Below are 15554 nucleotides of genomic sequence, written 5' to 3'. Positions count from 1 at the left end.
CTACTTGGAGCCAGGAGAGAACTGGGCCACTAAATGAAAAATCACTGAAGATCTCAGACATTCGATCAACATCTACTAGGTCAAACGTGCTGCTTAGGTCAAATTGGATGATGGTTGTGCTGTGACCCTAAACACAGAATGTGTGCAGAGAATAGTTGTGGAATCAGAGTCTAATGATGTTCTCAGAAGCAAGCATAAACATTTTCCAGAAGCATATTTACCAAAGCCATGAGGTAAGAGGAAAGAGAGTCTTCCTGGGTGAGAGAGAATTTCTTAGGTCTTTGAGTGATACAAGGTAAAAAGATAGGTAAAAGATAATCAACTAGGCAGATAGGAGCATTAAATTTGTGAAGCAAAAAAGAATGAATGAAGTCAATATAAACTATAGGGACCTTTTAAAATGTCTGGAAGAGGGCTTTGCAGGTGAAGAACCAGATCACAGGTTATTGTTAAGCAGATATATTAAATTTTGTCAATCAAAGCAGAGAGGTAAGAGGAAAGAGAGTCTTCCTGGGTGAGGAAGATTTTCTAAGGTTTAACTTGATGATATAAGGTACAAAGATAGGTAAAAGGTAATAAACTAGGCAGATAGGGGCATTAAGTCCGTGCACCAAAAGAGAAATATATTCATTGTGAAATACATCTGCAATTTTTAATGCAGGAACCAGTTATTCGGGTAGCAGGTAAAGACCATGGGACACTCGATGAAGCACAAAATCTAGGCGATCCTCGATGAAGTTTCAGAGTAATACTTTTAAAACCAATAGGAGGAAATATTTTTTTCACTCAAAGAATAAGTTCTGGAACTCATTGCCCGAGGATGTGGTAAGAGCAGTTAACGTAGCTGGTTTTAAAAAAAGGTTTGGACAAATTCCAGGAGGAAAAGTCTATAGTCTGTTGTTGAGACAGACATGGGATGGTGGCATTGAATGCTGCTACTATTTGGGTTTTTGCCAGGTACTTGTGAAGATGGGATACAGGGCTAGATGGACCATTGGTCTGACCCAGTAAGGCTAATTCTTATGTTCTTATATTGTTATAGGGTAAGTCAGTGAATCACAAACTATGTGCAGTGGTGAGATTCCGGGTGTGCCATCAGGGACGGAGTCACTTCTAGCGTTGGCAGCTCTCTATCTTTTTGCCCTCACATGAACCTTGTTTTCCCTGAGCTCAGGGTCGTGTCTGGAGGGACTCCAAGGATGTGAGGATGTTGGCGTGTGATGTCATCATGTCGATGTCTGCACATGCTCGGTGGCCCTCCAGACATGGCCCTGAACTCAGGGAAAACGAGACAAGGTTCATATGGGGTGGAGTGTGGTTATGGGTGTGCCACAGAAAAACAATTGCTCTGTTAATGTGTCGGAGTTTAACTTTTTCTGGTAGTTATCATCTTTAGAGTTTACACAATCAACATTTGAAAAGTTTTGAAAAGGGCCCAGATATGAAATAAATGAATTCAGTAGACCCATTCATTATGTTACTATAGTGTTGAATAGATTTCTTTTTTTCCCCTTAGTGTGGTTCCTGGACGCAGGCAAAACACCATAGTAGTGAAGGTTCCAGGACCTGATGACAGTCACAATGAAGATGGGGAGAGTGGATCTGAAGCCAGTGACTCTGTTTCCAACAGTGGCCAGTCAGGAAGCCATACTATTGGGCACAATGTTACCCTTATCACTTTGAATTCTGAAGGTAGGCATGCAGAGTTAAGAACAGGTTTATTTAAACAAAATGTATTAGGAAGAGTAGGTGACTGCAGTTATCACTACCACTTTACAGGATAAAATAGACTAGAAGAATGTATTTGTAATACCTTTAGCTGAAGACCAGCAATTCACTGTAGTCATGCAGATGGGTGATTTCCCTGATAAAGCCAGTGTTTCTTTCTGTGACTTCTTTAGTTATTTAAGAAACATTTCTATTCTACCAATGTGAAAACCTCTGTCAATCCACTATAGATAATACTCCACATACTCTGGTTTAGAATTGAGGTATGTGTAAAACTAACCTATTTGGAGACATTGCTCCAGAGTGTAAAATAGCTTGAAACACAACAGCCACCCAAAACACAGCAAGGCATACATTTATCTATCTTACACAACACAAAATTGGCATATAGGCCATTAATTCAATGCTTCAGCAAAAAGTAGTAATATCACTTTCTTTCAAACAGTAAAAATATTCCTGCAGTAGGCATTCTGTAAAATGGGCCAAGCTACTGAAACTGCCCAATCACAACCCAAAACTTATTCCACCTTAAAGAAAGTTGGATCCCATGGGAGACGCTGGTCTGCCAAACACAGCAGGCATGCTGGCACATTCAGTTAGTGTTATTAATGTGCACTACCTCGTTAGCACTCTCTAGGGCTATGAGTTCTACTAACGTTTTAGTAACTTTAGCTGTAAGTCTTTAATAAGATCCTTTGAGTAAGAAGGGACATTCCCATGTCAGATCCTAAACAACATCATCAAAACTTTTAAAATAAATTTAAATGTGGTGATGGGTGGTCTGATTCTGAAAGAGCTGCATTACTTGATATATTCTAATGACAACCTCATATAAACTGCTTTACAATAGCTTCATAGAATGAGAGATTGAATTACTGTACATATTGCTTTGGAAAATTATGGATTAGGGAAACTGTTGAACCTTGTAGAACACTTGGAAGTAGAGATCTCCAACTGGAAATAGCTTCTCCCCACTTTACTTACTGCCTGCAAAAATGAGGTGAAACAATCAAAACTCAGCCTCTACAGCAAAATACCCTGTCATTGGAGCAATGATTGATAGTATCAAACTCTGATTACATATCTAAATAATACTGTCTGAATCAAGAGAAATAATAAAGATTTTGCCCTATAGTATAGTCAAGTCAGGAGCAGAATCTGAAAAGAATTCAGAAAAAAACTTGCAATTGGACTGTTACTACAGCTTCTAAAATTTTACTAAGAAAAGGCAACCTGGTAATTGGGTGATAAGATCCAGGCTGATAAATATATATTAAGGACTTTTCAGTACTAGCTGAACTGTAGAGTGTTTCAGATGGGATAGAACCTGTCTGAACTCCCAAAGACTTCTTGCAGTACAAATGCAACTGACAGAATGTATTTTACACATTAGTTATAATTTCTAGTTGTTCCCTCTCTGTAACCTGCCTAAGGAGCATCTAAATGTTATGCATTCCATGTGAAGGTTGTTTTGTTGCTCTGGCAGGATAGATTTAGTAAAACTAAATTGTTTGATTTTTAAGATATCATATGGTCAGGCTCCGTTACTCTTGAGTTAGCTTCTGATTTTTCTTTCTTATCAGAAAACCTTACAACAAGGAAGCTTATTGCTTCATTTCCCAGATGTAAAGAAGATTAAGTACAAAAGGTTTTTTCCTATAAACAAAAGCACATTAAGTAGCTTTAACTTGGAATGCCCTGCCCTTGGAAATTAGATTACTATATATATATTTTTTTTAAACCAAATATCTTATAACACAAGTCAACACATCATTTTCATCAGAGTTAATGTTGGGAAGGTTTTGTAGTAATTTTCATGCTGATCTCAAATCTGTGTTTAGTTTTTCATTAGCACATCACATTTTTGTAATGAGGCACATTCTATATAATTATAAATGTTAATTGGGCGATATATTATGCGTTTATAGGATAAACCTATAAGGAGGGCTAGCGACAGTTGTCTTTGTCTTTTTATGCTACAGACATTATTTACGGTGGTTAATATCAGTCTTTATCATGCCAAGACATTGTACTAATCATCCAGATAGTTTCTGTTATGTCTGTGGTTAATTCATGATGAACAAAAGGAAGAACTGCAGGAATGGTGTACAAGATGCCAAGTCTTTAATTAACAAACATAGTTATAAGCATAAAACAGTTTGTTTTCAAATATGGTCCAAGAAGTTGATGAACCGGGACCTGACACGGTCCTTGTTTCGAAGAAACATTTCTTCCTCAGGGGTCCTAGTGTGAACAATTGGCTTTTTAAGACGCTTTAACTGTGTTATGCAAATGTTATATATTCAGGATGCGCGTTAGAGTGCTAGTAACGCTGATAAGTGAAAATTGAGCGGGTAACCTTTTTCCCATCCTATTGTTTCATCACCTTGCCCTTTTTATCTATTTATAAATTGTATTTAACCCTTTATTTATTTTTTTACCTTCTGTGTTTGGTTGGTTTAAAGTTGTATTAACCGTTTGGTTTGATTAATGTGTTTTCCATTTTACCCCAATTTTATCTTTATTTGTAAATTGCATTGAATTACGATTTTGCGATCAAATCAAATTTTTATTAAACTTGATCCGATATATAGTGGTGGTGAAACATCTGACAATATTGTTAGAGTGTGACTGTGAAGCTCCTTTGTGGTAATGAAGATGTGATTATAAATCTGATCAAAGAAGTGAATTATGTGGATACACATAAAAACATGCTTCCCAATGTGGAAAGTAGTGCCATTTGGGCCGGAACAACTGTGAAAAATGTGAAAATGAGGTGACATTAAAGAATTATAAATCTGTGTGAGTTTGAGGGGTGATCATACATACTTAAAAAGTATCACATACTAGGGTACCATATGGATAACAACTGGAAATGGCTAAAAAGAAATGTGTAGAACCAGTAAGAACAAGAAGTGAAAGTATGGTTAGAATAAAGTAAAATAAAATCAAGTAAAATGAGAGGAAAGGCATTAACAAGAGGTAAAATTATGGTATAAATTAAATAAGGTGAGAAGCGTAAAAGGCCCAAAGAAATGTGATGGTTCTAATGAGGACACGTTGAAAGCACAAAGTCCGAGGGTGGTTAAAGATTGTGACAAACTCAAAACTTGCAAAGGCACTCGTGGTGACCCAATTACGACACAGTTATATGGGAAAAAATACTGTGCAGTGAAATTACAACGGGGTGTAAGGCTGTGAACTTACCGGTTTTAGGCTAGTAAATTGCTGTGCTTTGCAATATGCAAAACAAAAAGTAAAAAGGGAAAGTGGTAAACAGCTGTTACTGCATGGGAGGGATAGCAGAAGCAAGGACATGCTGGCATTAACTGTAGGTAGAGGGCAGAACCCCAGTATTCCAGATTAAAAAAAGGGGTCAAAACTATCACCATGTTACACATTTTGCTGTCACCACTCACACTTCCTTTAGTAACACATATCTGTTGGTTACATCCAATTGTTCACACTAGGACCCCTGAGGAAGAAGTGTCAGGTCCCGGTTCATCAACTTCTTGGACCATATTTGGAAACAAACTGTTTTATGCTTATAACTATATTTGTTAATTAAATACTTGGCTCTTGTACACCGTTCCTGCAGTTCTTCCTTTTGTTCGTTGTTCGACATATCACTGCAGCTTTGTTGGATTTTTTTGCTCTTGCATATGAGGAAAGACTAAAACTGTTAGGGCTCTACAGCTTGGAAAAGAGATGGCTGAGGGGAGATATGATTGAAGTCTACAAAATCCTGAGTGGAGTAGAATGGGTACAAGTGGATCTATTTTTCACTATCAAAAATTACAAAAACTAGGGGACACTCGAGGTTACAGGGAAATACTTTTAAAACCAATAGGAGGAAATATTTTTTTACTCAGAGAATAGTTAAGCTCTGGAACGCGTTGCCAGAGAATGTGGTAATAGCGGATAGCGTAGCTGGTTTTAAGAAAGTTTTGGACAAGATCCTGGAGGAAAAGTCCATAATCTGTTATTGAGAAAGACATGGGGAAAGCCACTGCTTGCCCTGTATCGATAGCATGGAATCTTGCTACTCCTTGGGTTCTGGACAAGTACTAGTAACCTGGATTGGCCACTGTGAGAACGGGCTACAATTGATGGAACATTGGTCTGACCCAGTAAGGTTATTCTTATGTTCTTATAATCGTATGAATGGTACTGCTTTAGATCACTTTTGTCTGATTTCTTCATTGAATTTTTTGGCTAAAGTTCTGGAGAAGATTGTGCTGTAACAATTGCAAGACCTTTTGGATGTTAATAATATTTTGGACAATTCCCAATTTGGGTTTAGGCCTAAATATTCCACAGAGATGTTGTCTGTGTTTGACACAATTTGAGGTGGTTTGGATTATGAAATTTCTTATTTTATGGTGCCTAGCCTGGGCCAATCAGGCCTTAGGATTAGTGGGGATGGGCGGACCCGCTATGCCTAAGGCCTGATTAGTCCAGGCTTCTAGAGTCTGGGCCAATCAGGCCTTAGACTTAGTGGGGATGGGCCGGGAAGGGGCGCCCCATCTCATTTCAATGAGGCGGGCCTGTCGGCTGGACGGCAGCAAGACCCGTCCAGCCGACCAACATTTAAAGGTTAGTTGGGGGGGGAGGTCGTTAGCTTGGGGGGTCCAGAGGGGGTCCGGCTTTCCGGCAGGAGGAGTTGGGCACCCTCCTGCTGGCGATTCCGAGTTTGGGGGGAGGGGTGTTCCAGCAGGAGCGGTTCGGCACCCTCCTGCCGGTGATCGGACAGGCGTCCGCGGCTGCTATACTTATTGCGGCAGGGAGATCTCTTGCCGCGATAAGTATAGCGGCAGCGTCTACTTACAATGTAGACTAACATTTTGCTGGCCTACATTTTAAACATCTCTTCCTCTACTAGGGAGATGTTTAGGGCCGCCTAGGTTCGCCTAAGGCCCTTAGGTGAGCTTAGGCATCTTGCGGATCTCCCTAGGCCAGCGATGGCGAACCTATGGCACGCGTGCCAGCTGTGGCGCGCGAAGGCCTTGCAGCTGGCACGCGGGAAGGTCCGCAATAGAGAGCTGCACAGGTCGCTTTGATCCCGTGGGGACGCCTCCGAGGGTCGCGGGATTCCTGCGGGGCTGGATGTACTAAATCGCGCGGCTTTTCTCCCTACCTGCTCTGCTTGCAGCACAGAGCCGAACGGAAGTCTTCTCGACGTCAGCGCTGACGTCGGTAAACAAAGCCCTCCCTCCCTCCGACGTCTGCGCTGACGTTGGGAAGACTTCCGTTCGGCTCTGTGCTGCAGGCAGGGTAGGTAAGGAGGAATAGCCTCGTGGCTCGAGTGGCTACCAAGGGAGGGGGGCGGTCCGCCCCGCCCCGTGTGCAGCACAGTCGGCCAGGTCCCCTTACTTTTGTGGAGCTAACCCGACCGACCGACAACAGCCCTTGTCCGACAAACCTCCCTGCCCTTAACCGCGAATCTAAATTACCTTCTTACAGCAGCTGTAAGAAGGAAATTTAGATTCGTGGTTAAGGGCAGGGAGGTTTGTCAGACCGGGGCTGTTGTAGGTCTGTTGGTTGCGGAAGCGCCACAAAAGTAAGGGGACCTGGCCGGCTGTGCTGCACCCGGGGCGGGAGAGAAGAAGGGGGGAGAAGGACGCTGAAAGCACTGGGGAAGACAAAGGGGTGAAGAAGGACGCTGAAAGGCCATGAGGAAGACGGGGTGGGGGGGGGAAGGACACTGAAAGCATTTGTGGAAGACAGAAGGGGGAGAAGGACGCTGACAGGACATGGGGAAGACGGGGGGGGGGTGGAGAAGGATGCTGAAAGGCCATGGGGAAGATGGGGGGTGGGGTGGAGAAGGACGCTGAAAGGCCATGGGGAAGACGGGGGGGGGGGTGGAGAAGGATGCTGAAAGGACATGGGGAAGACAGAGGGGGGAGAACTAAACTAAACTAAACCTTAGGTTTGTATACCGCATCATCTCCGCAAGCGCAGAGCTCGGCACGGTTTACAGAGGTTGAGAGGAAAGGAACTACAAAGATGGATATAGGAGAGGGAATAAGAAGATAGGGAGGGAACAGGGTACTAGAGAACGGGGGGTGATTAGATTTTTGAAAAGAGCCAAGTTTTCAGGTGTTTACGGAAGGATTGGAAGGAGCTAACGTTTCTGAGCGGGGATGAGAGGTTGTTCCAGAGTTCTGTGGTTCTAAAAGGGAGGGATGTTCCAAGTTTTCCTGCGCGGGATATACCTTTTGTAGATGGGAAAGATAGTTTCAGTTTTTGGGAGGATCTAGAGGAGAGTGGGTTAGAGGAATTCCAAAGGAGTGGGATAACGGGGGGTAGGATGCCATGTAGAATCTTGAAGGCTAAGCAGGCACATTTATAGAGGACTCTGGAGTATACTGGGAGCCAGTGAAGCTTGGAGAGGAGAGGGGAGACGTGATCAAACTTGCCTTTTGCGAAAATAAGCTTGGCCGCGGCGTTCTGAATTAGTTGAAGTCTGTGGAGGTTTTTCTTAGTTAGGCATATATAGATGGAGTTGCAGTAGTCCAGTCTGGAGAGGATGGTGGATTGAACGAGGATGGCGAAATGAGAATGGTGAAAGCAGGATCTTACTTTCCTCAACATATGGAGGCTAAAGAAGCATTTTTTTTACCAGGGAGTTGAGGTGATCACTGAAGGAGAGGGAGGAGTCTAAGACGAAGTCTAGGACTTTGCTTGAAAACTCAAGCTGGAGAGTGGGGCCGGAAGGTAGTGGAATGGAGGAGGGTAAATGGTCTGAAATAGGGCCAAGCCAAAGTAGTTTTGTTTTGGACTCATTTAGTTTCATTTGTACAGATTGGGCCCAGGATTGGAGGTTCGTAATACATGAGGATATGTTTTCAGTGAGGTTAGAGACGCTGGCAGGGAAGAAGACAGAGATGCCAGACTATGGGGGGAGCGGAGGGAAGAAGATGGGTGCCAGACCAGTTTGGAAGGGGGGAGAAAGGGAGAGGCACAGTAACAGAGCAAATGGAAGACGCAGAAGGAAGAGAGACAGTGGATGGAAGGAACTGAATGAAAACATGAGGAAAGCAGAAACCAGGCAACAAAGGTAGGAAAAGAATTCTATTTCTTTTTTTCTTTTTTTTTTGCTTCAGGATAAAGTAGTATATTAGTTGTGTTGATAAAAATTTATAAACAAAAGAGGCTCTGGTAGAAACCCGTTTACAAAATGTGTATTCTTCCCAATTAATATTTCCAAATTAATAAAGTCTTTTTGCTTATTTGTAAACTAGTGTTTAAGCCCGTTAGATTAACGGGTGCTAGATGTCTCCTGCTTTTGAACCTGGGCAGGGGCAGAGGCAGAGCCGGGGCGGGAGGGAGTGACGGTGGGAGAGCAATTTCAAAGCTTCAGCAGCGGCGGCTCCTTGACCAATCCGCGCTTACAACGTCCCCACACTTGTGGTCTGGCTGGCTCCCCCACCAAAGCCCTTCGCAGCGGCAGCCCCTCCCGCATCCGTCCCCGCGTCCCAAGCCTCTCCGAAGGCCGGCTCCCACGAAAATGGTACCCCTCTGTCCAAAGCCGCGGCGGAAGCCTCCCTCAAGACACATTTCAAATCTGACATATTGTAATCACAAAACAGAAAATAAAATTATTTTTCTTACCTTTTGTTGTCTGGTCATTATTCATATCATGTAGGGGTCCCAGGCTATGGTTGGCTTTTCATAACTCGCTTGCCAGGGCCCCTTCTTTCTTCTTCCCTCCCTCCATCCCTGCAGCTGAAGACAGGCACCTCCCCCCAGTGGTCTGAGACAGGAGGGAGCAGTTAGGACAGGGTCTGAGGGCAAAGAGGGGCTCAACAGCACACAACCACCTTTCCTTCCCTCCCTCCATCAGGTGCTCCAGTGGTCTGAGACAGGAGGGAGCAGTTAGGAGAGGGTCTAAGGCTAAAGAGGGGCTCAACAGCGCCCAACCATCTTTCCTTCCCTCCCTCCATCAGGTGCAGTGAATCCACCAATGTTAAAAGGAGCCACGTCAAAATCGGAGGCCTGCCACTGCTGTAGCACGTTCCCCTCTGCCTTGGTCCCGCCCCTTCTCTGACATATGGGACCGCGGCAGAGGGAATGTGTTACGGTGGCGGCAGGGCTCCAATTTCAAAGCAGCTCCTTTTAACATAGGCGGAGGTGAACTGTACCTGATGGAGGAAGGGAAGGAACGGTGGGCCAAATTTCGGCAACGGCAGGAATTGTTTTGCGGGCCAAGCACCGTGAAACTTTGTTTCTTTAGGTAGCCCCGGTTGTTTACTTGGATTCAATGTGAGCCGGGTGAGGAAGGCCGCCGCAGCCTCGCGGCTAGGTAGGGGGACAACAATGGCGCTTATGCTCAAGCCCCCGCCGCAACTCCTCTCTCGATCCTGGTGCGGTTCGAGAGGGGAGTCGTGGCGGTGGCTTTAACATAAGCGCGATTGTTGTCCCCCTACCTAGCTGCGAGGCTGCGGTGGGGTTTCCATGGCAACCCGATCGCGGATCTCAGTGTAGGGCCGGGTCTGGCGGCGCCATGTAGTGCGGAAGCGGGAGGCGGGACCTCAGCACAGCGCCGCTGGCCCCCAGGAGCTCGAGGCCGGCTGCGGACATGCCTGGCGTGGCATGGTGCAGGAGGAACAGTGATCGGTGGAGAGCAGGTGATGACAGTGATAGATGGCGAGAGGTGGAGAGTAGGTGATGACGTAAAACGTGCGCATGCGCACTCGTGTTTTCGGGACGGATCAGGGAACACGTTTTTTTTAGTGCGCATGCGCGGCCTAGCATTTTATTATATTAGATGGGTTTCTACCAGAGCCTTTAATTCAGTAGCATAATTAAATGAAATAGCTATTTCTGAAGTTTATAGGGACGGGCGGGGATGGAGGGGATTCCTCGCGGGGACGGAGGACATTCCTCGCGGGGACGGGTGGGATTCCTCACGGGGACGGGTGGGGACGGGTGAGACTTTGGCGGGGACGGGTGGGATTTCTGTCTCCGCGCAACTCTCTAGTCCGCAATTAAGATATGCGGCACGGCGGGAGGCGAGTGTGCCGGTGTCTGCTTTGCAGCTCACCTGGCAACAGGGCCGGACTGGCCATTGGGAGGACCGGGCATTGTCCCGGTGGGCCGCGCCCATCCTCCTGTGCTGGCTGCAGTCCTGTGAGTGGATGTTTAGCCTGCTTGTCTTCCCCTTAGTATCCTATGAGTCAGGCAGTGTGTGAGGGGGAAGTGGGGGGAGGAAGAGAAGCTTCACACTGAGTCTGTCACAGGAACTCAGTGAGGCTGTAGTGTGACTCCACATGTGACATCTGTAATCAGGAACAGTTACTAGTGCTCCCATGCTAGAGAGGTGAGGATATGGGGGGAAGTTAATGTGTCTAATAATGTGCTCCTCTGTAAAAACCTCTGTATCTTCCATGGGGGACATGCTAAATTCGAGGAAATAAAAAAGCTGCTTATGATGATTGCATAGAGAAGTTCAGCAAGCTGAGAGGAGAGCTGGGCTCTCTGTGAACAACCAACACACTAATCCTCTGCGCTGTACCTTATGGAAAACTCAATATAGCAAAAAACAGTAAAGTGTATATGTGGCCCTTCACAGTGCTTTTGTAAACATCATAATAAAATAACAAAGGCTCCAATAATGAAAAATAAAAGTCCTTTTCCCTTACACTCAGGTTGCAAAAGTCCGGTTTTCACCCGGACAGTATATTTTTTGACCAAAACGGATGTCTACAATTAGTAAAATTCCCCAATCACATATTTTTTTATGGGGACGGATTTGTATACAGCACTTCATTAGATTTTTTTTATTATACAAATTTTTATCTTTTTGTAGACTTGAAGTCTTGAACAAAGAAAATGAGTACAGCAAAAAAAGCAAAAACAGATAGTGGAAGACCATTCCAAGAGGCCTGGACAGAGTACATATGGAGTGATTGAACGCAGTGGGAAAGCATTGTGTATTATGTGTAATGAAAGTGTTGTGTCTCGCACATCAAGTGTCAAACGTCACTTTGAGACCAACCATAACAGTGTTGCTGAACTTGGTTTAGCTTAAAGAAAAGAGTTCCTTGTAGGAAAATTAAAGAAATATCACTCCCAGTCTCTTAGTTTTAGCAACTATCTTTCAAAAACTAATCATCTTACAGTTGCCAGCTTTCAAATTTCACTGTGCATGGCAAAACATGGTAAGCCCCTCTCTGATGGAGATTTTATCAAAAAGGCAATTTTGGCTGGGAGTAATTCACTCTTCCATGATTTCCAAAACAAGGATAAAATTGTGCAGCGCATCTCTGAGATGCCGCTAAGCAGAAATACTGCAAAAGATAGGGTTCTGCGAATGGCTGCTGATGTTAGTCAACAGCTTACTTGCGACTTACAAAAAGCACCCTTCTACTCTATGTGCTTGGATAAAAGTACAGATATTACTAACCATGCAAGACTAGCGCTCATTTTGCGTTATGCTACTGGTGACATCATGAGAGAAGAGCTGGTAAAACTGCTGTCTTTGCCTGGAAGAACACAAGGGATAGATATCCACAATGCTGTGATGGAGGCTTTTTCATCAATGGACATAAGTCCAGAAAAAGTAGTTTCAGTTACTAGCGATGGAGCACCTAGCATGGTGGGGACAACATCAGGATTCATTCATTTCTTTGCTAAGGAAGCAAAACATCCACTGATTCAATTTCACTGCATAATACATCAAGAGGCTCTCTGCGCCAAAGAAAGCAGCAAAAAACTTGACGATGTCCTCAAAGATGTAACAAAAATGGTGAACTTCATCATGGCGCGTGCTCTTAATTTTCGACAATTTCAAGCCCTTCTTGATGAGGTTCAGGCACAATATAACACTTTACTGATGTACAATAATGTCCGGTGGCTGAGCAGAGGACGAGTGTTAGAGAGATTTGTGGCCTGCTTGGAAGAAGTTAGGCTATTTATGAACGAAAAGGGGGAAGACTATCCTCAACTCACCAACATGGCCTGGCTTACCAACCTCATGTTCTTTACAGATTTTACTAACCACTTTAATGTACTAAACAAAAAATTACAAGGCATGGGAAAAACAGCAGAAAGCATGTTTAGTGACATCAAAGCTTTTGAGAGAAAATTGCATGTTTTTGAAAAAGACCTTGAGAGTGGACAGCTAAAATATTTTCCCAACCTAAAAATACATTTGGATAATTCTACAACATTTGTGGACAGTCATAAAAAACACCAGGAAATCCACAAAGCATATTCCATCATTGTAGCCGAAGCAAAGGAGAATTTTAGTAAAAGATTTTCTCAGTTCCGTAAGATGGAGACAACCCTTTCATTTATAACTTCCCCAGAAAAGTCCACATTTGAAGATCTTGATCTTTCCTGCTTACAGTGGTTGGATATTCAAAATTTGGAAATGGAGCTACTGGAATTTCAAGAAAGCTCTATCTGGAAAAGTAAATTCAATGACCTGCGTGCGGCTCTTGAACGTATTGAGTGTGAAAGGGTGACAAATGAAATCACTGCTAGCAGTTCTGAAAATGAAATCCTAAAAGCGTGGAATTCTCTGCCAGACAATTTTAAGTCCATGAAAGCACTTGGGATTGCTCTTCTTACTTTGTTTGGGTCATCCTATGCTTGTGAGCAGCTGTTTTCGGCTTTTAATCATATAAAATCTGATGCTAGAAACAGATTAACGGATGACATGAGTGCTGCTCTGAAATTAACGCACTATGAGCCAAGGATTGACAAGTTATCAGCATGCATGCAACAACAAAAATCACATTAATTTTTTTCAGAGCATGCCCAATGCATATGTTTACATGAAGCAGTGTTTTCAGTTTGCAGTTAAGACACTTTCTAAGTTATTTAAATATTATTTAAAGATGTTATTTAAAAAAGGGACTTTACATGGCCCTGTTGTATTCCAATCTGGAATTTCCAATAAAAACGGTTGGTTTAATTGAAAGCTCTTTTGTTTTCTTTACATCATATTATTAGAAATGTAATGATTTAACTATTTTCTAATTTGATTGTAAATTTTACAAAAAAACATGTATAGACTCTTTGGGAATACACACCGAGTCTTGACACAGTTAACAGTTTTAAGAAGTTTATCTTTTTTTTTACTCAGGATGCATTTGACATGTTATGTGAATAATACATTTAAAATATATTGTGTAACTGAATCAAATTCTTCCTAAATTCATTAAATTGAATGAAATCATTAAAACATTATAAATTGCCAATAAATTGAAATGAAAACCAAAGGATTGTGAATCAAATTGATTCTCTGACAATACAAAGATTCCAACCTTTAAAAATGATGTTACATAGTTCAGGCAACTTTATAAAGAGTTTTTAGATACTAAAATCTTGTTATTAAGGTTTAATTGACGTGCTGGCACTTTGAGGAAATTCTTTGGTTTTGTGCAGCAGTTTGGGCACTCGGGCTCAAAAAGGTTAGCCATCACTGCCCTAGGCTCTCGGAGGCGCCTTCAGTATAAGCGGCCTGCAGCTGCCTAAAATCGGGATGGCACTTTTCAGAATCAGGGCCTTTGTGTATAGGCCAGGAGAAGCAATTTATATCAGCCGAAGCGGAACTTTTGTTCAATGGACAAGTTGCTGTTGGATGTGCCATCTCTGAGTGTAGTACGGTTAGCAAGGCTCTGTAAAACCATGTTCTTAGTACAGGAAAATGCTGTCGCAGGACTTGAGGCAGGCCATCAGTTTATTGCAGTTTGAGGGGTTTTAAGACTGTGCTGTTTGTGCGCTCTTTTGAGCCCTGGATAGGCTTTTTGTATTGTTATTCTGTTTTTTTCCTTATTGTATGTAAATGATCTGTGGGACAGATGGTGGTTTCGTAGCTTGCTGAAATGTGTGATGTGTTGTTATGGTTATTATCTTTGTTATGGGGTTTTTTTTCTGTGATTTTACTAAGTATGTTATTTTGTAAACCGCATAGAATCACTGGATATGTGGAATATAAATTTTTTAAATAAATAGATAAGCCCAGCATGACAGAAAGAACATGGAAAGGAGGTAGATTTACCTGTTGTTTAGGACACAGTGAATCAAGAAGATGAAGGCTCCCTGCAGACTGTTGATAATGGTGAATAAATATGACATTTCCACAGTGATGGAGCCAATTTGAAAGAATCCAAAAATCCAAGTACAGCCTAGTATGAAAAGTTGAGCGATGGCTTTAAATGTCAGTAATTTGAGTAAAATAATAAAGAAAGTATGTCTGATAAGTGGAAAGTGGGGGAGTTTACATTTCTGAAGGCGTAAAGGGGAACGCATGTCTTTTGAGCTGTAACTGACTTCCCAGATCATCCCATAACAATTTGGGTTTTCAAATTACTTACAATGGATAAGCATGACATACATTTGTATTGACTGGTTCTCTAATGAATGTAAACTTATCTTATTCCTATGCATTGTGGAAATCATGAAAACCCAACTGGCTGTGGGATCAACAGGCCAGATTTGGAAAATCCTGGACTAGTTCTTGCTTCATACTGCTGATAGTATTCCGAGTGTACCACGAGTTTAGGAATGTGTTTATTCATGTTTTTCAAATTCTAAGTAATGAGATTAGAGGGTATTCCTGTACAGTTGTAAAATATGCTTTTATAATAGTTCTCCTTGTAGGGACCTCCTGTAGAGTATACAGGGAAAGTTTCTTGGCTGCTTCATACATAGAAACAGAGAAAATGAAGACAGATGGGGATCACATGGCCTTTTCTGCCTGCCCATCTCTACCATTCACTATTCCTTTGTCTGCCTTGCAGATCCTGCCCCAAGTCTATTTAATATGCCACAAGTTAGGCTTCACTGCTTTTAGGTGCTCAAACAGAAGTTAA

The 15554-nt window shown here is 42.8% G+C and overlaps 1 protein-coding gene across 3 annotated transcripts in view; it reads left to right on the top strand.

Moving 5' to 3' along the window:
* The window catches only part of BANP (BTG3 associated nuclear protein), a 607582-nt gene that overhangs the window by 170444 nt on the left and 421584 nt on the right, over positions 1-15554 (top strand). For all 3 annotated transcript variants that reach the window (XM_033941785.1, XM_033941784.1, XM_033941783.1), the window contains exon 6: positions 1517-1692. In XM_033941785.1, coding sequence (XP_033797676.1) covers positions 1517-1692 — 176 coding nt within the window. The remainder of the gene's footprint in view (positions 1-1516; positions 1693-15554) is intronic.

Source organism: Geotrypetes seraphini, chromosome 4 (assembly GCF_902459505.1).
Source record: "Geotrypetes seraphini chromosome 4, aGeoSer1.1, whole genome shotgun sequence".
NCBI classification, from domain to species: domain Eukaryota; kingdom Metazoa; phylum Chordata; class Amphibia; order Gymnophiona; family Dermophiidae; genus Geotrypetes; species Geotrypetes seraphini.
Note: the sequence above shows the minus strand (reverse complement) of the source record. Positions and strands in the feature narration are given on the sequence as shown.